This window comes from Oreochromis aureus, linkage group 11 (genome assembly GCF_013358895.1).
Source record: "Oreochromis aureus strain Israel breed Guangdong linkage group 11, ZZ_aureus, whole genome shotgun sequence".
Lineage (NCBI taxonomy): Eukaryota > Metazoa > Chordata > Actinopteri > Cichliformes > Cichlidae > Oreochromis > Oreochromis aureus.
Window position 1 is genome coordinate 23,927,253 of NC_052952.1, and position 25,757 is coordinate 23,953,009.

The window sequence follows — 25,757 nt, forward strand, 5'->3', positions numbered from 1 at the left end:
AAATTCCTTCTCTGTATTTACCTTAAGGAAATTAACAAAATCGTATCCTATAGTTTTATTTTGCTTAACAACCTTAGTATTTTTTTTCTTGCAACACTGTGATTAAAGGGGTGAGGAACTAGCACCATTTAGTTTAAATTTATTTACACATTTTCAGTAAAATTATCCTTAAACATTAAGGGTTTTTTTTCTAATTCTCTCAATCTTTAAAGGGTATACTTTATAATCTGTGTGATCCCGTAGCGTCAGTTACTGACACACACATAGAAAACGTGTCAGCTGTGAATGGACAGAGATGTGTTGTTTACTGACGTTGAACCTGCAAGTAAAACCAGCATTTTGCAACCAGAACCCAATAATTATTGCACACAGACAATGAGACTTGGTAGAAATGCGGTGATTGTGCAGCTAAATCTTGTGAAAAGTGATGATAGAATTTTTTTTGCATTATCTAGAATTCAGCTGAAACTGCTGCAAACACTCTCTCTCTCACACACACACACACACACACACACACACACACACACACACACACACACACACACTGATTGAGATACATTTATTTAAAATCTGTAATTCCAAAATTACATTAATGTGTCAATTATAATAGTAAATTGAAAGGAAATAGCTTTGTATTTTGTATAAGTCTCTTCCTGTATATGTACGATATATATGTATATGCATATATAATCTATTTTTTCCATTTTGTTCATCTGAACAATCATCCATAAATTGATCATATTTGTTTTAAACAATGCTGCATAATGTTATTTGGGTTTATATCATAATGTCCCACTCTCATAATCTGAGAGCAGATGACTGCCATGGTGCATTAGAGGGTTAGATTCACATGGACGTGCCACGACCTGGGTGTGCTGCTGCCCAGTGAAAGGAGCTCCTGTTAGCCATCATGCTGTTGTCCCATATGGCTATCTCGATTTGTCTGTCCACCATCCTCACTTCTGCTGGTAACACTAAACTAAGTGCTAAAGCTGGTCACATGATCCGTGTAAGCTCTGGAGCGAGCACATGTGAAACACCAGGTCAGGACTAGACTTGTTCCAGGAGTCACTGCTGATGACTATAAATTCACTACGGTCACTAAAATCACTAGTCAGCACTCAGTGCAGATAATGAACTCTGATCCTTTGTGGTAACTCTGAGCAAAGGGAGTTTGGTGTATTTTCTAGCACGTTTTACATGCTGTATGATAATTGCATGTTGCACCCAGACATTGTTATGAGAATAGGGAAGTTAGCAAAAGCAATATTTAAATTGTTCTTGGTTTGAATTTTACTTGCAAATGGGAATAGGACAAAAATAATTTCTGTGTGCTAATGTTAGAAAAATGCAAAAGAAGCTCATGGACACATGTGGTTCGCTGTTCTTGTGAGGTCTATAAGGAATAAACTGTATGTCACACAGGATTAGTGTGGTTCATACCAGAAAGTATGTTATATTCCCAGTCATAGACAGAAACTTTAAGTTATACCTCGCTAAAGCCAAGATACAGCACAACAGCATTGATTTGTTTGATTAAAAAGGTATACAAAAGAACAGGGAGAAAAAAATGTTGTCACAAGCTGCACACGACATTAACAATTAAAAGCGGGTATGGAGCATGTGGGCTCGATGAGCAATATGTAGGCCAGTTATAGACTCTTTCCCCCAACTTGTCTTTTATTTAGTGTTTAAAAAAGAGAGAATGACAATGAAGGAGGCCTCAGTAAAGACGGCAGAGTACTTTTTTTTTTAAGCGTAACTGAAATGCATGATTTGTCCAATTGTTTCTCCTGTTTATTTTTATGAAAAAAGTCTGACCATTGTGCTTATTATAAGTGCACGTGTTATGTTGACTTCCTGACCCCAGCAGCTGTTATTCTAACTCACTACAAACTATTTCCACTGGCTCTTGCTGTGTGTATGTCCATGCGCTTGTTTGTTTAACAGTGACTCATCTAAAAGTATAGCGAAACAAAGTGCGAGCAGTCTTTTTGGACAGGAGTACTGAGGTGGCTCGACTCTAATGTGTGTAGGATATACTCTTTAAGTTTCAGTATGTTGTGTGGGTACTCCTGTGTGGGAATTTTATGGAGTATTATGGAGTACGTGTGTGTGCGTACGTGTATGAGAAAGGATTATTCATCAGCTGTTGAAACTAAAAGCCTACTTTTTCGTTGTGTTATATATGGACACGTACTATCAGTAAGTGTAATTCGCTTCACCGAGGCCTCTTGCCCTCACCACTGTTGAGACCTTCAGGAGTGTGACAGAGAAGTGGACAGGGAAGGGAGCGCTGTCATTTTGAGTGTACGGTTCGTCCTCAGATCCCCTTTTTTTGCAGCTGAAGGGACGCCGAATGAATGAATAGGCTCTCTTTGTGTGAGTGCACGCACGCTCGGCTGGGTGCGTGCGAGGATGTTTTCTGTAGAGTTATAAAGGGTGTGTGAGCTTTTGCATATGGCCGTAGGAGAGTGTGAAATACAACAGGGAAAAAAGGTGCGCATTTATGTGTGTGTGTGTGCGCGCAATCACACATTTTGCGTGTTTATAATTTGCAAGTACATGTAGGTGTTAGTGTATTCTCATCAGCTTGGAGAATACGAGCAGTTGGTGGAGTTTTTCAGATAATTTTAAATATTGTTTTGTGAATTTGTTATTATTAAAAAGGTGTCGGATAATTTTCCTGTTTTGGAGTCATGGGGAATTGTTTCACAAACGCTAACAGGCACTCTAAACCCTTTGAAAAAAAATAATGTTGACACTCTTCAGCTTCAAGTATATTAGCATGATAAGTATGTGTGTATTTGGGTGATGGTATTAGCAATGATGTAGAGTATCAGTATTATTATAAATTAGCTTGTATTTATACCAAACCATACACACACCTGTTAATAAGGCGGCGGAAACATCCTCACTGATTATTGAAATTCTCGTAGATGGGTTACCAACTCAGCAGAGATACACATGTTAAACCTGTTTCACGCCCTGAAATGTTTTAGGCCATTAAAAGGAAATAATATGTTAAAAGCTACAGAAGATTAAAAAGACTTTAGATTGATTAGGACTGAACTAAAATGCTGTGAAAAACCTGATACTTAAGCTGCTGCTACAATTAAATAATATCAAATCTAGCATCCCTTAGATCATTTACTCAAGTGTATATTTAGTGTGCAAAAATAGAAAAGATCAAAGGGACAATACATGCAATTAATTTATTGGTAATCAGTCCTGTCTTCCCTGCAGTATAATCCTGCACACACGCATCGGTAGGTTGTGTTTTCTTTAATTCACTCTGAAATAACACAGCAACGCCCTGCCTCGGGTAAGCTGACACTGTGATGTACTTTTTAAGACGAAGCTGCATATGTTCCGTGTGTGTGTGTGTGTGTGTGTGTGTGTGTGTGTGTGTTTCACCATCTATGAGGTGCTAATGAGGCTTTACATTCTCGTGTCTTTTTAAGCACCCCTGTAACTTCCTGCAACATTAAAAAAACAACAACAACAAACAGCTATTAAACAAACGGTCTGAAAAGGTAAAGGACAAGAGCCGCCTTCTTCTTCTTCTCCTTTTTTTAAACGGTGTCACATGTGTGTTACATGCAGTGTGTCTGTGTGCGCGCACATCTATGAGACAGAGTAACAAAGTGTCAATCACTGGGTACCGGATATGATGTGTGAGCGCCAAATGTCTGTTGCCATGGCAACAAAGCAAACATCACACTGATGTAGCTTGTACATAACACAGAATATTCACAAATAGAAAAGGCAGTCCCCCCTTTTTTCTCAGTGTGTGTGTGTGTGTGTGTGGCACGTGTGCTTGTGTCCCTTTTCTCTGAGAGAGGAAGAACTTCAGCAGCCTCACATGTTTTTACTCTCTCACATGTTACTAACGGCTCCTTCTTTATTCCATCTTGGGTATCTTTAGTCAACATTCTCAGAAAATGGAAACAATCCAGGATAATCTGAGGGGGTTTCCTTTAATTCAGGCGTGTAAAACTCATTTTATTTTATGGGCCACATACAGACTAATCTGATCTCAAGTGTGCCAGATCAGTAAAACCACTACATAATAAACTATGAAAATAAAGCCCTCCATATTGTTCCCTTTAGGTGTAAAGAAATGCTCTCGGAATACGTTCATCCAAGCTGTAAGCTGTGAAAGACACCCTTTACCCCACTGCACTTTAAATATGGCAGACTACATAAAGTATTTTTTCTTGTCATTTATTCAGTGATCTAGTTACAGAATATATGAACGGAAAGAATATATTAGTGATTTTTCCAAAAATATAGTCCATATAGAGTCGGTTAAAATTTACCAATCACAAAAAACACAATAGGATTTTATGTCTTTATGATTTACTTCTAGAAATATCTTGAATTTTCCAGACATTTTCACTCCTGCATATGTATTGCTGGCATCGCCACAAAACGAAAAACAGTATGTTTTATTAAAAAACTGGAATAATTAACTTAACTGCAATTTTCACACTTTGCAAGACTATCCAGTGGGCCGGATCGGACCCTTTGCTGAGCCAATACTTATACCTGGGCAGTATGTTTGACACCCCTGGTCTAAATAGCAGCAGCTGCTTCCTCATTTTCTGCTGTTGTCTGTAATTTTTAAAGTTGTCTTAAAATCAGCAGAAAATATGTGACTTTTTACATTTAATGAAAGTTAGTGTAGCCTTCTTTAGTGACGACTTTCATCGGTTCAGCTCTGAAGTCGGTGAAGATGTTTATGGCGGGTTTTTTGTGTATTTGTTCTCTTGTGTCCAGATCACCAGTTCCTTTCTTCTCTATACAACCATGTAGTGAAACTACGTCTGTGTGCAGAATCATTGTAAGCATGACCGTTTTCTTAAAGAGCACCTTTAATTATTATATTTATATTTAAATATTATTTATATGTCATTATTCCTCAGCATTTTTACCAAATCTTCATAATTCTTTGTCTCAGTGTCACATGCACACGCAGTTTGTGCAACATGGAGTAAACATGTCACACTCCCTTAAGAACACGTGAATACACTTTTTCGCACTGCTGTTCTGCACTTCAATGCATCTTTTTGTCGCTCGCCCGCCTTCCTCTATCTCATTTTGTATGTTTCTTTCTAAACAATTATGAGACTTTTTTTTTTAACCCTTTGCTCCATCGCATTGCAGTGGCTTTGCTTCCCCTCCTTTTACACTTCGCTCTCTTCATCCTGGTCTACCCGGATACGGATACCCGGGAATAACATCCCCACTCCCTCCCGTCCCTGCTTTACGTAACGCTTAAAGCCCTGCATATCCTCCCTGGCCATGGCAACAACCACATCTGGATCACACAGCCCATCTAGACTGGCACCAAAGCAAATGTGAAGCCCTCAAGACTTACCACAAAAGTCATGTGCAGTCATAATCCTGTTTCCTGATGGACTTTGGGGAGATTCTCAAAATGCATTGGTGCACTTGGATTTCGTAGTCTGAGGTGGCTCCAAGACTTTGAATGTGTGCATGTAAAGTTAGAGCAATATTGAGATTTGTTACTGCTTCTTTAAGGTTTCTGTCAAACCCACATTCATTATTGTTTTCAGGTGCTCCTCATATGACAAAGTTTACAACGAGTTTGTATTTTCCTTCACAATTTCTTCTCTGTCCTTCATCCCACTCTCCTCCTCTCCTTTCCCTTTGCATCTCTACTTCCACAGTCTATGCACTTGCTTTCTGGTTTGTTAGCCATTTATCTGCAGGCTAGTAGTGCCCCCAGATGGTCAAACACATACATTACAAGTTCCCTCATTTGGTGGATGGAGGGATCTGGGTCTTAACTTCGTGTTTCACATATTTTTCCTGCTGCTCATCATTTGATGTTGGTAGCAGTGTTAATGAGTCTTGGAGAGCCTCTTGCATTGATTCTATTCAATTCCCTAATGTGTCATTCATCAAAGTAATCAGCGATGGAGTTTTTTCATCACTGAACAAAATCTGTAGTCACAGTTTTTTTGTTTTTTTAAAACCCCCACAGAGCCGTCCCTCCTGGTATCCGTATGCCACATAACAGCGATTGGTTTATTTTAATGCAATAGGTGGTGATGGTCAGTGGTGGAGTGGTGACCGCGGGCGACATGGAGAACCTGTGCCCAACATAGCTGTTGCCATGGTAACTGCAAAAGACTGGTGGATCGAGTTATAATTGGACGGAGCAAAATGGTGGGTTGTGGGAGGGAGAGACAGAGCACAGGGGTGGAAGATGAATTAAGGGATGAGAGCGATGGGATGGGAAGAAGGAGCGAAGGCGGTGCTCCGCCTGCACAGTGCCAGTGTAGGTAAAGACGAGGAGGAGGAGAAGGAGGAGGAGGAAAAGTTTTTCATGTGATGTCACGTGGCGTTTGACAGATGTAATTGGGGGGTAAAGACATGCACACATATGCACATGAAAAGCATGATGTCTGTGAGAAGAGACAGCAAATGAAAGCTGCTGAACACCTACACAGATACTGCACCGCCAGCACAGCAGCAGGGAGAGATGGTGAAGCCAAGCTTAGGGGAATTTCTCTTTTACTGTTTGTCTTCACACCTTCTATCTTAGTCTTACCAGTCTGCACCACTTATCTCTTGTTTTATGTGACTAAGTGCTAAAATTCTGTGGTTTCCCACCGTGTTGATTTCGCCTCCCTTGCATATGCAGCTTCTTGTGCACACGGTCAACTGATTTTCTTATCTCGACTGCACATCTTTTGCTCTAAAAAAGTGTGACGGCCAGAAACCATTAATCTACTTTTGTGCAAATACATGTGCAGTGTTATTACAACACTAAGTGAACTGGAATTGTGCCGTACTCAGACCAGGATAAAGGAAAAACCCATTATTCCGCTCTGAATAATTGGTCAGATGCAGTTCATTACCAGCTATGTTTACCCAGGGTTGCAACCATTGAACAGCCACAGCAATCTTTCATCTCCGCTCCTAACCACCTTTCACTCTCTTTTCCTTTTCATTCTCTGAGCCAAGCTGTCCAGTACCCCCTCCTTAACACACCATGTTTGCTTGATTGACTTGTTGAGAGTGCAGTGCAGTTGATAAGCTTTAGTCTCTTAGTCTGTGTCTCTAATTCCAATCAGTTTAATCCTGTCCAAAACACCCTCAGGCTCAAAAGAACACACAGTCACCCCATACCTTTACATTATGCCAGAATGGAGCACACCACAACAGTTCTTCTTTTTTTTGTTTTTTTGTTTCAGGTGTTAGAAATTATTTCCTCTTTATGCACAGAGTCACTAGAGTGATTAAAGTTTTGTATTTTCCAATTACATTTTATTTCTGTTTCATTCTGACTGTTTTGAATTCAGGTCAGTTTCAGTTAGTTTCCAAAGTGGTTTTGCTTGTTTCAGTTTAGTTTTTACTGCTTAGTTTTAGTTCAGTTTTTGTGAGTTTTTTTTATGTCATTTCTGGTGTTTTTAAAGATTATTATATTGGACATGAGCCCCAGGGGTAGGTATTATAATACAAGCCCAAGACTTTACAGAAACAGTTGATTTGGTCACGTAGACACTAACTTCTAAATAAATGTGTCCATAAAATCCTCGTCAAACAAGTTGTGCTTTTCAGATGTGACGAAAGACTAAAAGTAAGGAAATGTCCTCAATACCCTTGAGTTGCACACATTTCCAAATACTCTTATAGAAGTGTAACCCAGGACTCAGAGGGTTAACTTTTTTACTACCGAGGGCAGCTGCTGCCAGTGTGTCTCTCAGCCTTATTGGTCAGGTCTCAAGCTCCTGATGTGCTGACTGGCTGCTGGTGATAATTCAGTCCCTCCCAGTATTGTATTTGTCTTATGGAAACATTAAAAAAGGCTGAGGAGCAGTTCTTGCCTAATACAGTGCAGTGAGAACCCACATCACAAATACCCATCCTCTTTCTATCTGTCTCATCTGTATAATGTCTATAAAATATATTTAAATGCTTCCCCTTTGTCTGCCCCATCTCAGGCCTCTCACACCCTTCCTCCTTTTGAAAGAAGTTCTGTTTTCACAAGTTGTTTTCTCTCCACCCCCCATACCTCCCTCTCTCTCTCTCTCTGGCTCTCCTGCTGAAAATGACTCCCAGTCTATTTTTACCCTCTGGTCCTCTCCACTGTTAGTCTGTTCCACCCATTTTTCCTCTCTTTCTAACCAGTCCTGCTCTCCTGTTTTCAATTCTCGTCTTCTTTTCTTTCCCTTTTCCTCCTTGTCCCTGTGAGTGTTACATCAGAACATTTTTAATTCTGTCTTGGAGGAGGCACATTTGCACGATGGAGAGATGGAAAAATGTTTGAAAGAGCTTTTTATTGTGGAAAATTACACCACTTGCCGCGTGGCTCTTGGCTATGTTTCTGAAAGCAAATGTGTAGCATCACCAGAAAAAGGTTATATGTATTTTGACTCCCTTTTTCGGATGATTTGTATGTCTAACTTGTAATGACCCTGCATGCTTATCTAGGTTTATTGGGTGGGAGTATGCATTGCAATCTTGACCCCAAAGCCCTCATCAGTGTCCACCCCCTGTGCAGATTCCCTAGAGCAGGGGTGCCCAATCCCAGTCCTCAAGAGCTACTGTCCTGCAGCTTTTAGATGCATCCCTACTCCAACACAGCTGAATCAAATGGTTTGATTACCTCTTCTGTATGCCACCAAGTTTGGCAAAGGCCCGATAACAAGCCATTCATTTGATTCAGGTGTGTCTGACCAAGGATGCATCTAAAAGCTGTAGGACGGTAGCTCTCGAGGACTGGGATTGGGCACCCCTGCCCTAGAGAGACCGAAGCAGCGTGACAGGTAAAGCGCAGATAGCACACTAGCGCCTCCCTGCATGTGTGGTCTTTTTGTGTATTAAAACTGGAGCCGAGCATTAGTAAGGGGGCGGGGCTTCTCTAAGTTCTGTTAAGCTATTGGTTGGCCTACATCTGAATGTCGGCGTTTGATACGCGCTTTCACCCACCACTCAAGGTTTACTACGACTCCTCTACCAATGAAGGAAAGAAGCACAAAAATACTCACTTTTGAGGCCTTACACAGACTCTAGCTCGTGTTCCCATATCGATACAGTGTAAATATTTATTAACCATTATTGAGTATTTTAAAGAAGCTTCGAGTTTAGAGGGAGAAGAGGTTATAATTGTAACGCCGGGTGTAATTTGCATATGACTGGCATTCCAGCGCACCCTTCCGCCAATCAGCGTGCGCGGCGGGTAGATGACGGTTCGACACCAGGGCGAATAGCCGAATAGTATTCGCCCGGGGGGGGCGGGACAAGGCTGGGCGAGGTTGACAGGACGAGAAGGGGAGGGGTGCGAGTACAGGAGGTGTATGGGGGGGGGGCCAAGCAGCCTAGTTTACAACAAGAGGAAGAGGAGGGAAAGAGAAAGAAAGGGCCAAGGCTTGCGCGCGAGAGAGAGCGAATGAGGCAAAAATAAGGGAGTAAACTCGGGCTGGGAGGTGTGGAGATGTGATACAAGGACTTTTCTGGGCCAAAACAACACGAGTAACAGCAAGTAGTCAGCGGACTGGACGGTGTGCGCGCCGATGTCGTCCGCACGAAGTGGCTAGCTAACCTGCTGCAAGCAGACGGACCTCTCCAACTCCTCTCACCCAGCGTCGCGGTTTTTAAAGCCCCCACCCCCCCGCCGTGTTCTGGTCCTGTACTGGGGGAGGCATCTAGAACGGGCCACTCGTTTGCTGCCTCGAAAGCTTGATCGAGGAGGAGTAAGAAAAATACAACAGCAACTGCGATTCATCTCCCCCCTCCCCTCCTTCCTTTTCTCCTCGCTGACTTGAGCCAGGAGTCCTCACCGTGGTCGCTTTCATCGCTGTGTTGTAGTCTCATCAGTTGCTAGCTAACGTCAGGTTTGTGGTTAGATTCGCCAGGCAGGATAGGAACTGCTAAATCGGAGACAGTACAGGTGGTTTTCTCGGTAATCAAACTGATGGATAGCGGGGTTGTGAGCGCAGGGTGATGGATGAATGCACCAGATTTACGGTAACGATGTCTTCTAATGAGTGGGAACAAACGCAACTAGTTTGGTGTTTCTTTCATAGGTGTTAACTGAATTGCCTGGTTTAAAACAGGTGCACATCGTAATCCCGAGGGGGGTGGGGGGCATATATCAGAGAAACAAGTTTCGGAGTAATGCACTTAACAGACAGTGCTCGGCGGGTTATATTTGTCGTCAGTACGTATGAAAATAGGTTTTTATAGTTGTGACATGAAAACAATTGGGTTTCTTTTGCCCGTGTCTGTGCGGCGGGTGCACGACCAGGGGCGTTCCCGAGAGGTTGGTCCAATTTGGAGCGGTGCACTTGAGGCTCCGGTTATTGCAAGAGGCAGCTAAATTTGCCGTGATTTCTTTTTCCCTCCCTCCTTTTTCATTTAAAATGTGCGAATCAGCAAGTGTTGAAAGTCGGTGTTGAGGGAAACGGCGAACACTTGGACATTAAGCAGATTCACAGTAGTTGGAAATAGAAGAATCACTTGAGCTGTGATCACCCCACTTTGCTTGTTGCAGCGCTGTTTTAGCCTGATCGATACGGCGCTCTGTAGCTGTGCGAGTACGGGACTTCATGTGCTTCTCAGTACCTGCCGAGCCCCACCTGCGCAAAGGCGTGTAGTAGCGCAGAGCACGTTTTGACATGGCCCAGAAGGACTGCGTAGTTTCCGGGTGGCTGTATCAACCCAGGCCGTGGATGGGCTAGAGGCCTTGTTAACCCCTTCGTGCCCGGGCTGCTGTAGTAATGTAAACAAACAGGCAGAGAGGGCATCGGGGGTAATTAGACCAAAGGGAGGCGGAACCTTGCCTTCGATCATAATCGTCTTTTTTCAGTGGCTCGTCTGTACACCGCAACATTCGCACAAATTTAACATTATTTTGTTTTTTCTTACGAATCGTTTACAGTACATCCTGTCCACTGATGTTTGTTCCGTGTGCGTTATTAGATTGCGGCATTCTGCGATACGGATAGATAGACTCTTATCTCGTATTTTAGTTAGGTTAAAAATAAATAAATAAGGATACCTCTTGAAGACCTCATCATGTCGGGAAGTGATGCAGTTATTCTTCTGAATGAAGACTGCAACCTGTAGGGATGAAACGGATCCAGACACACTTATGAGCTTCCCAGATTTTTGGAGTAAACATGTTCTCTTACCTGGATATCTACATTTTATAGAAGAAAGATTATAAAAAGACTCATTATCATTACTTTTTTTAAACGGTTTTTTCTTTTGAAAACGTTAAGGATTTCATTCAACAATGTTCTCATCAGAGAATCCTCAGTATCTTCGCCAAGGATTAAGCATGTTTGGTTAGTCCATACCTTATTGTTTACCTGAAGTGTAATGCAGCCTTTCTGAGTGTTTTTGTTCATGAATGAAGCATCTTTATCTAGAGCTTTGTTGTTTTTCTTCTTCTTCTTCTTCTCCTTCTTCTTTTTTGTTCCATTAAAGGAAATAATGAGTTATACAGCATTTGTTTTATTTATGACATTTGGTAATGGCTTCTGTTCTCCATTCAGCCTGTTATTGGGAACAGAGAGTCCTTTTGTACATCTGCAGTTTTTGGAATGATTTAACCAGTTTAGTGGATGGAGGTCTGATCTGTTACTGTGGCAGTACTGATATTACTGGTAGTTTTCAAAGCACTGATTCTTTCTTATTCTGCCATGTAATCGCCGATCTTTACCTACTATCCCAGATGTTATCCAGCCTGTGGTTATTTGGCTAAAATTAGAGATGCTAACGGTCTGCGGCCAAAGTACTACTGCAAGAAGTACTTTGTTGTTGTCTGATTTTTTTTTTTTTTTTTTTAGTATTTTTTTTTTTTAGTATTTTTTTTTTTTTTTAGTATTTTTTTGTTGTTTTTCCATCCAAAATGATATAAATTTCTGCAAGATTACATTGTAAACTAATTGGTCATTGAGTAGGAATGCGACTGTTGTGTAAGTATTAAAGTGACTCCTCTAAATAAGTAAGCTGTTTCTTGATTTGTTAGTAAGAATGACAGATTGTTTTGAATCTGAATTCAAGGCAAGGCCTCATATTGTAAATTTATCAGGCGAATAAAATCTGAATTCCTTTTATCTTCTGCAGTGTGGACCAATGTAGAGCCCCGGTCAGTTCCAGTCTTCCCTTGGCATTCATTGGTCCCCTTTCTGGCACCTACCCAATCAGATGCTACTTCTCAGCCAGGAGAGGGCCAGCACCCAGTCAACCACCCTCAAGCAGCCAGTCTGAAGACAGGTAATGTTTATATTATGACTGACCTAGAAGCTGTAAGGAGAAAAAAAAGGTGTTTTCACCAGTTTCAGGTTACTTTCCTTTGAAACTTCAGCAACATTTACTGCTTACGTTGCCCTGAATAATATTCATATCTTTGCTGTTTTTCCTCAGAGTGTCAGGGGGTGGCAGCGCTGCCACAGGAGCCTGCAGAGGCACCTCCCACTGTAGAGAGAGGTCCCCCATCAAGGCCTCCCCCTGCCTCAGATGAGCCGCCTCCAGAAAAAGAGAAAGGAGATACAGAGAGGGAGAGGCCTGACAGTGAAACTGAGAGTGATGTGGATGACCCGTAAGAGCAGAGTTTTTTCTTTCTTTCTTTCTTTATTTTCACTGTATTGGGATTTTGTGGGTGAATCTGTCAGGCTAAAAGAACACAGAGAGATAGAGGTAGCACAAACCCTCATGTTTTATCTGTTAAAGTGGTTATGTATTTGTCCAAGCCAGCTTTCACAGTAATTTTCTGTGTGGTGCTGTGTACCCACACATACAGTAAGGGAGTGTGATATTTTCTGTATCCTTGCGCTAATTTGGGCAGAAGAGCTCAATGCCAGAACAAAGCAGATGGGAACAAAAGCATTCCATCTCTGGTTTCTATCACTATATGAAAGGCAGTGGCCAGGCTGTCAGACATTGAAATGGATTAGCTATCTGCTGAATCTGCTGCTGTATCTCATGGGAGATGAACTACTTGTGCTCAGTGCCTGCATCTCATAGACTTGAAGCTTTAAGGTAAATAATACCCAATGTTAAGTAGAAAATTACCCGGTTTTTAAATATTAAAGATGGAAAGAGAAGAAGTGCTAATGGGCCAGCCTCCATGCGGGTATGGAAAATTAAAGATTATAGACACAGAGATGTTTTTCTGTCTCCTTTAGCTTCCTTCCAGGAGTCGTACCAGAGCAGCCTCTCTCTACATCACCAGGAAAGAGACGTACTCAGTCGCTCAGTGCGCTGCCCAAAGATGGAGACAAGAGCAGCCCTGGAAAGGTGGTGTTTTTGTGTTTGTCTTTTTTTTATTCACTGCACCCACAAAAACACAATTCTCAGTGTGTCCTTAATTAAGATATGTCATGTAATATCTGACTGTCTTTCTTGCTCACTCTTTCAGAGGGAGAAGGACCACATCAGGCGACCAATGAATGCATTTATGATTTTCAGCAAGCGCCATCGAGCATTGGTTCACCAGCGTCACCCAAACCAGGACAACAGGACAGTCAGCAAGATTCTTGGGGAGTGGTGGTACGCTCTAGGGCCTAAAGAGAAACAGAAGTACCATGATTTGGCCTTCCAGGTATCCAGATGCATACAGAAAGATGCACACAATTTTAGAAAATGGTTCAGTCGTATATCAGTTTAGATGCATACCCGTCCCTTCTCTTGGTCTCAGGTCAAAGAGGCCCACTTCAAGGCCCACCCAGACTGGAAGTGGTGCAATAAAGACAGAAAGAAGTCCAGCTCTGAAAGTCGTGGGGTACCAGGGAGCAAAGACATTAGAGAGAGGAGCATGTCTGAATCCACAGGTTGGTCAATATGCAGCATACACAGAGATTCTCATATGCCCGCTATTCTTCCAGTCCTTATCAGTGATATTTTTGCCTTGGGATAGAGCCCCATTCTGTCGAGCTGAAGAGTGTTGGTCCAGGACTGGTGGGCGTGTCCGAGAGGAGTACAGGAGAGGGGCATGCGAGCCAGCTTACTCGCCCCAGAGCCTTCTCCCAAAGTGCCGTGCACAGCCTGGAGCGGAGTGACAGGGGTAATACGCAAGCCCTTGCAGAACTGGCACAGGTGAGAGAGGAGAGCAGCTCATCAACTGAGAATGTTCAGTATTAGATGTTGAAGCTTAGTATTTTTTAAGAATAAATGAAACGCAGCCATTACTTCTACCAGTGGAGTCAGTAATTAAAAGATGTATTTTGTGAATTTATTTTGTGAAAAACACAAAGTTTAACTTCTTTTTTCCTCAGCAATAGAAGATGTTTTCTACTTTTGCTTTCCACAAACATGAAAAAACAGTTTTGGCAGTAGGATGGTGCATTTTCAGTCCCAGACTGGCATCTTGAACACATTTAACACGCTGCCACATCAAACCCAAATAAGGTTACAACAACAAGGTCATCCTAATATGTCTCTTTTCTCAGATGTGTGGGGATGGTGGCAATCAGTTCTCGAGCCATGCCCCTCCTTTGGCACAGTCTCAGCGTGGGGTCAGCGAGGACATGACCAGTGACGAGGAGCGCATGGTCATCTGTGAGGAGGAGGGAGATGATGATGTCATCGGTGAGAAATGAATACTACTGTGCTCATGCAGCCATATTAGATTAGAGCAATTAATGTGTTAGTACATTGCTTCCAGCAGCACTGAACCACACTGCGTATTGTCATCTTCTGTATGTTTAAAAAAAGAAAACACCCACTCAGTACTAAGAGGTAATGTCAGCAGTTAGTTTCTTGTGAAACAGTCACATGTTGTTTTATTCTCTCCTGTTATTGGCCACTTTGACATTTCAGATTTTAAGAAGTGAGAGGAGTTTCAGACATGCCCCAATTATCTGATCATTTGAACGGTAATTATGAGCAGCCGAGTGTGAAAAACTGTTCACGTCAGCTTCTCGCTTGTAATTACAAGTCTGAGGTTTCAGGTATCACTGACATTAACAATATCCTTGCTAAATGGCTGCAAATGCACATCAGCTGGGATTTGCATTAGAAATAAAATCAAAAATAATACAGCGAGTTCAACCTCTTTTGAAAGAGCTTAACTCTGTAACAGCAAAAATGGCTAATTAAAGTTGTCTAACTGGTCTGACTACAAGATTACAATGCAAGCTGACAACCTTGGATAAGAGGTGTTCTCTGCTTTCTCCCAGCATTACATGAATGCATCATAAGTTTTCCCTGACCTTTTGAGTGGATGTTAAATTTTAAGGAATATCAAGTGTAGCTGGAGTGTGTGCTTCTTTTCACAGAGGACCCTTATCCCAGCAGCTCCATAGACCTCAAGTGTAAGGAGCGTGTGACTGACAGCGATAGCGAGAACGGTTCGGGTGATGAAAGCGATCGAAAGGTAATGGCATTTATAGCTATCAGTTTAACACACACAGATTTCTTGAAACATTTTAAAGGTGATTATCCTGTGTAACATCTGCATATCTCTCCTTTTCAGAGAGTTTTTGCTCCAGTCATTTGCTCTTCTGCTTCCTCCTCTTCCTCACACCATACTCCTCATGGTAGGAGTGTCTCACTGTCCTCTTACCCCACCACCAAGCGCTATGATGAGGGGAGATCAGGAGGGGGAGCGTTTTTGGACCACAGGAGGAAGGAAAGAGCAGAGGGAGAGAATAAGGATGCATTTGGAGGGGAGGAAGGTGGAAGTGGGCAAGCCTCTTCTCTCTCCCTTTCTTCTGGCCAGTCAGTCATGTCCACTTCTCCAGCCGGAGGGCCTCTTCCCTCATCAGTAAGTTCACTGGGGGCAAACCCAATCCTGAGGGTGGCCTCTACAGTGGTGACCAATGTAATGCGTCCTGTTATCAGCACACCGCTCCCTATTGCCAGCAAACCTAGAGATGGAGCCACTTCATCCAGCCCTCATCCTTCCGAAAGGAAGTCTCTGACTCCCCAGCAGCAGCCGCAACTCTTGATTGGTTCAGCTTCAGGAGGCGGGGCCACAGCCACGGGGGGTGGGTACTATTCTTCGTCATCACCCAGTCCAGCTATGGGTCCAGGTGGTGTAGTGACTAATTTAGTGTTAGGAGGGGCTTTGCCTCCCCAACCCTCTATACAGCTTGTCACCCCCTCCCCACAGCCCCAGCCATCTCAGCCGCAGGCTCTTCCACCCACTGCTGTTTCAGCTCAGCATAGCCAAACCAACGGGCCCCTGCCTCTGCCCCTGCTTCAGCCCCAGTTCCTTCCTGCTTCCTCCCTGGCACCCCCTGGGAGTAAGGCCATCACTCAAGTCCAGTACATTCTGCCTACCCTACCTGCCAACACCAACCCAAAGAGTCCACCTCAGCAGCTCAGCCAGCCAACCAGTGTCTTCAACCTGCCCACAGCTCCACCGACACATGTGTCCTTGGCCAATGGAAAGCAGCAGGGTACAAGTCCACTGACGGGATACACGTCCAGCCCAGCAGTGGGAGTCGGCCCAGGAACTAGAGGTGAAAGTTCTAACAGGAGACACAGCACTGGAGCTAATAGTCAGTGTTGACTTCTAATGAAATGCTCATTCCCTCTGTTTATCTGCGTTTTCATCAGTGCAAGCACAGTCTCCGGCGCTCCAGGGTAAAATGCTTGTTCCCATGGCAACAGTGCGGACTGCGCCAGCGCCTGCCCAGCAGTTTCCGATTGTGGCTCCACCTCTTCCTGTCCAGAATGGAGCTCAGTCCGGAAGCAAGGTCAGCGGTGCTTCACTGATGACGTGTTTTTAAACCGTAGCCTTTTTTTTTTTTTTTTTTTTTTTTTTTTTTAATCTGAGCAAAGCTGCAAATAAACATTTGTGTTGGTTCTTCTATCTTTATTTTTTCCCCCAGATCATCCATATAGCTCCCATGCCTGTTGTTCAATCTCAGCTGCCTCAGGGTGGAGCAGTACATCCTGCCAGCCCCTTCCCTGTAACAGTGGGCACAGCTGCTGTGGTAGCACCAGGATCAGCCCCCTCCCAGGCTGTTCTAGTGCCACCAGCACCCACAAGGTAGGAGATATCTAACTGCAGTGAGACAGTGAATATGAATATGGGATCAATAGTTCACCAATAGCACTTGGTGACAGTGGGGAGGAAGAACTCCTGTTTAAAAGGAAGAGACCTCTATCAGAAACAGTTCTAAGGAGGGGCGGCACTCTGCTGCGACCAGCTGGGGGTTGGGAAAGTAGATGAAACCAGAAAGACAGCTGAGTAATAATAACGCATGCACAGCTAATTCCTCCAACTGTTTCTTATCAGAAAGAAAGCATGATCTGTTGAATAGCCCTTTGAGCCAAAATTAAAAGAGGCATAAGAAAAGTGTTTTGTTCACTGAAGACTTGCTTGATCTGGCAGTGCAGGGCAACAATAGGAAAAAAAAAAAAACTCATCTGAAAAGCACCATTGATTTACCCACATTTGCCCCCCTCTTTGGATTTTCTTTCGTTGCACTCACTTTAAAAATGAAAATCCAGTAAATGCTTTACCTATAAATTACACAGCATGTGAGCAAGATGAGGAATTACCCTGCAGCCAAATGTTGACCTATCCGTTTCCCATTTTTCATAGCTAACTGGAACAGCTTTGGTGCTGTCAGCCTGTGTTAAACACATTTTAAATTCTAGTTAATAAATGAAGTGAAACTTCCAGTGTGGTTATTGGAGCTGTTTTTCACTACTCACAGTATTTCTAAACTTTCCACAGCTGTTCATAACAGTCGTGTTTGAATTGACATAAAGCATTTATATAATGGAGACTGATGTTTGACAGCTTAAAAGCTATTTTCTAACAGATAGATAAACCCAGCAATGCAACACATCACATGTCTGAAAGCAGCTGTAAACAAATGTGCCAGTAAGGCTTGACTCAGCTCTGATTAACAAGGACTCATTTATAAACATATGCCAGCCTTGTGCACCCTAGTCCCCAGTATCCCCGAGCTGCAGTTGATCTCAGTAATTGTTCAGTTATTGGAAGTGTCTTTGCATTAGGGCCGCAACAATTCATCGAGTAACACGATTACAAAAAAAATCTTCGAGGCAAATTCTTGGCTTCGATGCTTCGTTTGTACTCAGTTGTCACAGTGTAAGCGTGAGCGTTTCACCCACATTTGTGACTAAAAATAGACCCACAGTAGGAATGTATTTAAGAGCACGTGTGAACAAAAAGTATGACAATATTAAGGCCATACAACCCCCAGTTTTTCCACAAAAAGACTGATAGTACAACAGCAGCAGTGAAGATGAGGCTGTCGTAGTTTAATGTGGAGCTGTCGTCAAGACGGTGAGCTCAGGTGGCGTGAAAGAAAACAGCAGCACTTGTTACTTTAATCACTGTAAAAACCTTTACTTGGACAAAGCTGCATGCGAAGCTTTAAGCCCACCTGTTAAACAAGCTGCAACGTTTTAGCTGCTACATCCACCGCCATTTAGCTTAGACTACAAGGAATCTACGTTAATGCTATAGACGTTCACACAAAATATGCAGATGAGCCGTTAACCTAATCTAATAGGTTTAATTTAAATTAGGCAGATTGATAAAGGCTGCAACTGGCCCACTTTCTATCACAGCGATACCTGCAGCAAGCAGGGGTGAATCTAAAGGGGGGTATAGGGTGTAGTAAACCCCATACCCTCCTTTACAGCTTATTTCAAGGCTCTAGTAATGTAATATATAGATAAAAATTAAAACAAAAGTTAAAACAAAATTCAAAACTTGCTTTTGGTTTTTTTGTTAGCATGGGCAAGTGAAACTCTCAGCCACTGACCTGGGGCTGTTAGGTTGGACACTGAATCATTATTATTATTATCATTAATTATTAACATCTACACCATCAGAACATCTGTTTTCTGAATCAGGACATGCTGCAGCTCAGCACAATACAAACAGTTCAGTTCAGAGAACATTTTTCTTCATTGCAGCCACCACATACAAGACTTACACGTGAACACACAGCAAATGTACCTCATCCAGGAGGTACAATACGGTCAGAACTCAGTCTGAAGTCTGTTGTTTTTATGGCCCTTTTTTTTTTTTTTTTTTTTTTTTTTTTTTTTTGTTATTGCCAACTGTCCAGGGTGTACCCTGTATCTCCCCCTATGATAGCTGTGATAGGCTCCAGATGTCTGTATTTGTTAACTGTCTCTTTTGCATTTTTATTCTTTTTTATTTGATTTTAATTTAGCAGTTTAGTTCTATGGATGGGTGTTTAATTCAGTTACACTATTAAAATGTGGTAATTTCTAAGGTGTAAACCAATGAGCAATCTCATTAATAAGGCAAAAGTATTTCTTATCTGCTAACTTACTTAATTGATAAGGTACTCGATTAACAAAGAAATCGATAGCTGCAGCCCTATTTTGCAGGCTTTATGCATATGACAGATGTGCTGTATATATATGCATAAATACTTACAGGGAACACGTTGATCCTCCCTTTACAGGTTCGCTGCTGTGCTTTCTTTGATGCAACATTAAAATGGAGAAGGCAAGCCACGCGTGCGGCTTCATTCATAATCTGTAGTAAACATCAGTTAACCAGCGATAATTCCCCTGAAATCATTTTGAGCTTAAAGACACGCTCTGTCTCCGTGTGCACTCAATTTGTTTACTTCTAAAATAGAAGTTAATCAGAAGGAGTTTTTTTACATGATGATTTTGCCCACTGGCTAGATCATAAAAGGTTTATTCAACAGTTTTAGACCAAATGAAATACTTTCTAAATGGGCCAGTTTATGCTTTCCAAGGTTTTAAAAAAGGCACTTTAATTCCAAACAGGCTCTTACTGCAGTTAATGGGGAAATAAAGCTCTCTGAGTAATCACAGACAATATCATAACAAGTTAACAGCTGGGTTATTAAAAACCAATATGCCATCTTTTCCTTGTAGCATATAAGCTGAAGCTGTGTAGCTTCTCCATATTTCCTGTAACACAGTGAGCAGACAACACGAGAAACTGAAATTCCAGCAGGGGTGCAGCTGTAACACTACAGCTCTATTCTGGATATGTTAGTCATGCTGCTGGTGGCCCAAGTTGCCTCTGCCTGCCACCCCCACACTACCTCTCATCTCCTCTCACTCACACACACACAGCACTAGTCATCTAGTGCTACTTGCTGTGATGTACACTCACCAACTGACCCTCACTGCAGCACTTCTCTTTTTGTCTTCCTCTTTCCTTCTAATCGTGTCTCTGTTCCCTGCACTCTTGGTCTGCCTCATTATTCTACTGTAACATGGGCTGTCGCTGCCTCTGCACCCTTCCTGACATTTCTTATTACAATAAATGTCATCCTCCTTCTGCCTGCTTCTTCTTGCCTTCTTCTTCTTCTGTTTTTTTTTTCCATTTTATAATAATCACCTCACCTGTATCTGTACCTCCTGTCCAGGATCACCTACGTCCAGTCCACTCCAGGGGTACCATCCACCCTGCCACTAGTCTCCAATACAACAGCCTCCTCCCCTTCGCAGCAAGCTCTGCCAGTTCCCGGGTCTGCATACGTACCCTCGCCCCTTGCAACTCTTGGGTTCACAGCCATCGCCCCGCCTGGACAGACGCTGGTACAGCCGCTGATTGCAGGTCAGAGCTGTGGAAAAAATTATCCAAAGATCCTGTTTGGGGTTTTTTTTTGTTTGTTTGTTTTTTTTTTTTAATACAGCAATTCTGTATTTTGAATACATCATGGTGTGTGGGTCACATAAGGCCCTCTGAATAATGTAGAAGTAACAATGCCAGCATCAAGGTGCACTGATGACCTTTTCTGTTAGCTGAAACATACACTAACCCTGCATTCATGTGCTCTTTGGATGATCCTGAGTTCAAAATATCTGCTTTGTTTAAGTAATACCTTAATAGCTTTTTCCTGTTTAGAATTATTTTTATTATAGGCTGTTAGGCTAATAAATAACTAATCTAGGTCACTCTACGAGGAGGGCAACAAATGGTTAAAAACAGTCACATGACAAAATATATGTAAGCCAAAAAATTCATTTACTATGCATGAGTTTGTATCATTGTTAAACAAATTCTTATAATGTTCACTTTACATGGTGGATATGATGTTTTTGAGGATGAGATCAACAACTCAACTTTCTCTGACTTCCCAAGTTGCTTTTTCATCTTGGTTTAACATTCATTTGAATTTTTAGCAGTAACACTACACAGCTTAAGCAACAATAAAAGTATAAAGTAATTAAAATTACAAAACACAGGTTGTTACTGGTCGATGGCACACTTCGTTACACAACAGTGTCAAAGACGTTGAGATAAGCTGGAGGACAAACCTTTTCTAGTCCCTTTTTAAAAGTGTGTAAACCATATAAATCATGTTTACAAAAACCATTTGTAAAGCTAGTTTTTGGTGAAGAGGAGCGTTGACAGAACGCCCTGAGTTCAGGATTAGAGGAGCTGCAGGGGAGAGCTGCACAGCCGGGAAGCAGGATGATCAAAGCACCTGGAAGTCCAAAGAGCAGCACAGCACAGACGTAGAGGAAAAGAGGGCCTCGGCTAAGATCTTACATCAGCTGGTCGAAGCTGTTACGATGTTGGGGTATATGGTGTCAGCTGTGGGGGGGGGGGAAATGGATGATTTTGTGCTCTCATGAAGGCTCATTTTAATAGTCTGAATTGGGGACTGTTTCTTTCCGTTTAAATGTGGTGCTCCTGCCTCCACCTGTAGGCAAGGTAGCCCCTCACTCGGACCCAGAAAACAGGTTTTCCAATGCTCTTAGCTAATATATGAAATCTACTAGACTATTATGTCTCCGGGTATTTCCATGAGCTTATACAGTTACAGGCCACAGTGCACAAAGTTCACAAACTTGTTTAACTCTTGGCCCAAGTAGTAAAGTCAGTCTATTTATAGAGTACAGGGTTCAACAGCTTTTACTATCAAGAGCCAATTTGGACCTAAAGACAAAAAACAAAAGAAAAAATAACTTAATGTAGTGTAAAAATATAATATAAAATAAGAGATATAAGAAAGGTGACACAGCATTTTAAGTATACATTAACATTACTAATAAGGGTAAATCTTTTACCACTTGTGAGTTCTCTGCAGTGGGCTATTTATGATTATTCAATCCATTAACAATCCCTTTTCATTACAATAATAAATGTTTTTGATGCATTTAGACCACCATTGGGGAAAAAAAAGACAAATTATTTACTTTTTAAACTTTTTCACCAACAAAATGGAACAGTTGTCAAGTAGAAATGTCCAGTAGCTATGAAGACATACAGGCCATTTTGAATCCTACCTGTGTTTGTACAAATGTTGAAGTTTAGCCTGTTTTGATAACAAATGAAGCTTAGTGTAAAAAAAAAAAAAAAAAAAGGCCTGTTCCCATTTTAGTTTTTGACTAAAAAACTAAACCATACCTAATTAAAACCAAACATTTTATAGGCTAAAGTCCAGCTGTAGAAATCCATGTCCATGCACTCTTCCATTCCCCATTTTCCTCTCTGACTTTTCATTTTTGGATTTGTAGTACACAACATACTTGCATTTATATAGTAGTTTTCTAGTCTTATTAGCCACTCAAGCACTTTAGACTAAAATTCACATTATAAAGCTCTTTTACTCTGTTCACTCTGTACACTGTGCACTTTTATCATAGCCAGTTTAGAGTCACCACTTAACCTAACATGTATGTGTGTAGACTGTGGGAGGAAGCCAGAGGCAAAGGAAAACATGCAAAGTGCACACAGAAAGCACATTTGACAGAGATGAAAAATCTTAATGCAGAACTACATCTCTCAGCTCCTACGAGATATCATATGATGACTTCTTGTTTTGTGGCCTTGAAGAGTTGCAGAGTAAGAGAGCGGATATCTCTCTTGGTATTAGATGTACAGAAGTGCTGGGAAAAGACTTTGCTCTTTTCCTGTTAAGCTTGACCTCTTCACCACCTATATATGCATATATAGTAAAAATAAGCCTCTCCATAATTTAATATTGTATACTTCCATTTCATACTCGGGTGGTTAAACAACACGTGTATATTATTTGCTTCCCGGTGTCTCTTTTCAGTAGTTACCTTCATCTGCATTAAGTGTTTTCAGCATTTATTTAGTGCATGGCACTGTGGGAGAGTGGATTCCATCAACTCCATTGAACCTGTGATTTTTCACTTGTTGGGCCAATTTATAAATCGCTACTTTATAGAGCCATTTCCAAAATGAAGTCTGATTTTTAACTATTTATTATTAACTGGTTAGAAAAACCCACACAACTTCAAAGAGTGTATAAATAAAGTAACCATTTTCATTTAGGTTAAACAGCCTTTGAATTAAAACACAAATTTTATAATTTAGTCCAAAACAAATATGCATTAAGTAATTTCAGTCATCCATAAATGAACTGAGTCAATGTTAATTATGTGTAAATAACCTCATCAGTTACACCCTCAGCCTTGCAGAGCAGCAGAGAAAATATACATTAGCTTATGAATAGTTTTGAGTAAAGTAACCATTAATTCTGTTAAACCTGAACTAATCCAGTTTGTACGTTTTTATTTATTCTCATATGAAATGAAGGGAATACACGAAAAAAAAAATACTGTTGGCAGTGTTAGCTTGTAGTTTTGCCTTTGATATTGGCATTTCTAGTTTGCTTATATACTTAAACATATCTCAGTAAAATCTTGGTTCAGTGAGTCTAGGTGGAAATAAAAGGAGGACAAATCTTGATTGATAGTTGTCAAGAAAGACTGTAATTTGTCAGATTATTGAGAGAAGAGAAGGAATAAGTATTCATCATGCTGAAAATGTCGCAGATCATCATAGCGATGTGGAAAATGATGAGTTTTTTGCTCTCTTGGTTTCCTGTCTCTTTCATCCAGGTCAACCACCACTCCTGGCCACAGCTCAGTCTCCGCAGCCCTCCACCTCAGCCCCTGCTTCAGGCTCCGGGGGCCAGATAGTAACTGCCATCTACCCTTCTTCACCTAACGTCACCATGGCAACAGGGGTGGTCTCCATGGCAGCAGTACCCCCCAGCGTGGTCTACTCTGTCTCCAGCCCATCGAGCGCTTCTCCCCACATCCTGCCCAAACACACAGCAACCCCCTCCATCATCACGCACCCACATCCTGACAGACAGACTGACAGGCACCTGCCTCCGGACAGACCCGTGGATCGACAAACTGACAGGCAGACAGAGAGGCAGGCAGAACTGCTGACACATTCGGAAAGACAGCTTGAGAGGCAGACACAGACCTCCAGCAGCTCAGCGGCGCCTCCCAGTGGCTCAGCTGGGTCCATAAGGCCCTGCAGTCCTTCGCTTCAGATCCAAACACCCGGTACAACTGCACCCACTGTTTTTTAACCTGCCACTAAAGTTCATTGTTTGAATGAGTGAGTGAATACTTTCATTCATAAATATTTTTATTTCTTTTCTGGTTTACAGGAAGTACACCAGGCACACCCAAACTCACCCCGCTTCCTGTCAGGGTCCCACAGAAAGTGAAGGCAACAGTGGCCACCATTCCCGTAGGCAGCTATGAAGGAGGAGGCCGGGGGAAGGAGAGAGAGCGTGACAAAGACAGGGAGCGAGAACGGGAGCGGGAGAGAGAGAGAGAGCGGGAAAAGGAGAGGGAAAGGGAAGCTGCAGCCAACAGTCATTTTGCCTTTGATCCTGAACCGCCGGGGCAGACGGCGTCTCCATCAGCACATCCCATAGAGGAGCCAGCATCCTCGCTGGAGGGCTCCAGTGCTGGAGACTCCTCTGACTCAAGGAACAGGGAAAGCACAACCGCCAAAGAGGTGAGGGAGCATCACGTTCTGGCTTTTATTTCAAACACTACCAGAATAAAGTACTGAACCGTATACGTGTAGCACCTCTGTTCTTGAATAAAATGCCTGTATTGAATTTCCTGTGCAGGCTGGGTGGAAGGAGTCCCTCCCCTCCTCTCCTCTCCCTCCTCCATCAGCCACAGAGCCCACCCTGCCACCTCCACAGACTGACAAAGAATGTCCCACACCCAAAAAGGTCAAAGCCCGCCCACCACCTCTGAAGAAGACCTTTGACTCTGTTGACAAGTGAGTTAATGCCTCTGTAAACCTCTGTGTTTGAATTATTGATGGACGGTGTATATATACTGTGTATTCTGTCTTTGTGTGTGTGTTGGACTGGAAGGGTGTTGTCAGAGGTGTACTTTGAGGAACGATTTGCCGAGCTGCCAGAGTTTCGGCCCGAGGAGGTTTTGCCGTCACCAACTCTGCAGAGCCTGGCCACCTCACCTCGTGCCATTCTGGGGAGCTATCGCCGCAAGAGGAAGAACTCAACAGGTCACACAAAGCACTTTGGGATACTTGGTGTCTGTAGAGCAGTTTCTTTGGCTTTCTGCTGATAATTACTGGACTTCAATAGTGCATTATAATTTTTACTTTAACATCCAAACTGTTGGAAATAATGCTCATTTATTTTATTTCTCTATCATTGTGTTTGCTTGGATTTAAATTTGTTTCCCTTCTGCTTCTAGATTTGGACTCGGCTACAGACGAGCAAATCTCTCCGAAGAGGAAGAGTCGGCGGCGTTCCAGCTGCAGCTCCGAGCCCAACACGCCTAAAAGTGCCGCTAAATGCGAGGGGGACATCTTCACCTTTGACAGAGCAGGTAGAGCACACAGAACAGCAAGGACAAGATGCAATATTCACATATACTTAAAGTGGACCTGTCACTTCTAGCCTTGCATGATTCACTGTTCAGAATTAGTGCAGCCTCTGACTAAAACAAGCTGATTTAGCTCCTCCCACTTAAGCCAGTTTTCTTCTCATTGGCTG

The 25,757-nt window shown here is 42.3% G+C and overlaps 1 protein-coding gene across 7 annotated transcripts in view; it reads left to right on the plus strand.

Annotated features, from left to right (window-relative positions):
- The window catches only part of cicb (capicua transcriptional repressor b), a 46,559-nt gene that overhangs the window by 17,432 nt on the left and 3,370 nt on the right, over positions 1 to 25,757 (plus strand). For 4 of the 7 annotated variants that reach the window (XM_039619299.1, XM_039619301.1, XM_039619302.1 and 1 more), the window contains 17 exons: positions 12,112 to 12,261; positions 12,412 to 12,586; positions 13,173 to 13,284; positions 13,406 to 13,588; positions 13,685 to 13,817; positions 13,904 to 14,082; positions 14,436 to 14,574; positions 15,264 to 15,361; positions 15,461 to 16,451; positions 16,549 to 16,688; positions 16,824 to 16,984; positions 20,361 to 20,551; positions 23,815 to 24,273; positions 24,381 to 24,736; positions 24,855 to 25,012; positions 25,101 to 25,261; positions 25,456 to 25,590. In XM_039619299.1, coding sequence (XP_039475233.1) covers positions 12,112 to 12,261; positions 12,412 to 12,586; positions 13,173 to 13,284; positions 13,406 to 13,588; positions 13,685 to 13,817; positions 13,904 to 14,082; positions 14,436 to 14,574; positions 15,264 to 15,361; positions 15,461 to 16,451; positions 16,549 to 16,688; positions 16,824 to 16,984; positions 20,361 to 20,551; positions 23,815 to 24,273; positions 24,381 to 24,736; positions 24,855 to 25,012; positions 25,101 to 25,261; positions 25,456 to 25,590 — 3,921 coding nt within the window. Of the gene's footprint in view, positions 1 to 9,322; positions 11,328 to 12,111; positions 12,262 to 12,411; positions 12,587 to 13,172; positions 13,285 to 13,405; positions 13,589 to 13,684; positions 13,818 to 13,903; positions 14,083 to 14,435; positions 14,575 to 15,263; positions 15,362 to 15,460; positions 16,452 to 16,548; positions 16,689 to 16,823; positions 16,985 to 20,360; positions 20,552 to 23,814; positions 24,274 to 24,380; positions 24,737 to 24,854; positions 25,013 to 25,100; positions 25,262 to 25,455; positions 25,591 to 25,757 lie in introns of those variants that run through there. The other 3 variants (XM_039619303.1, XM_039619304.1, XM_031744346.2) reach the window with 3 other exon arrangements.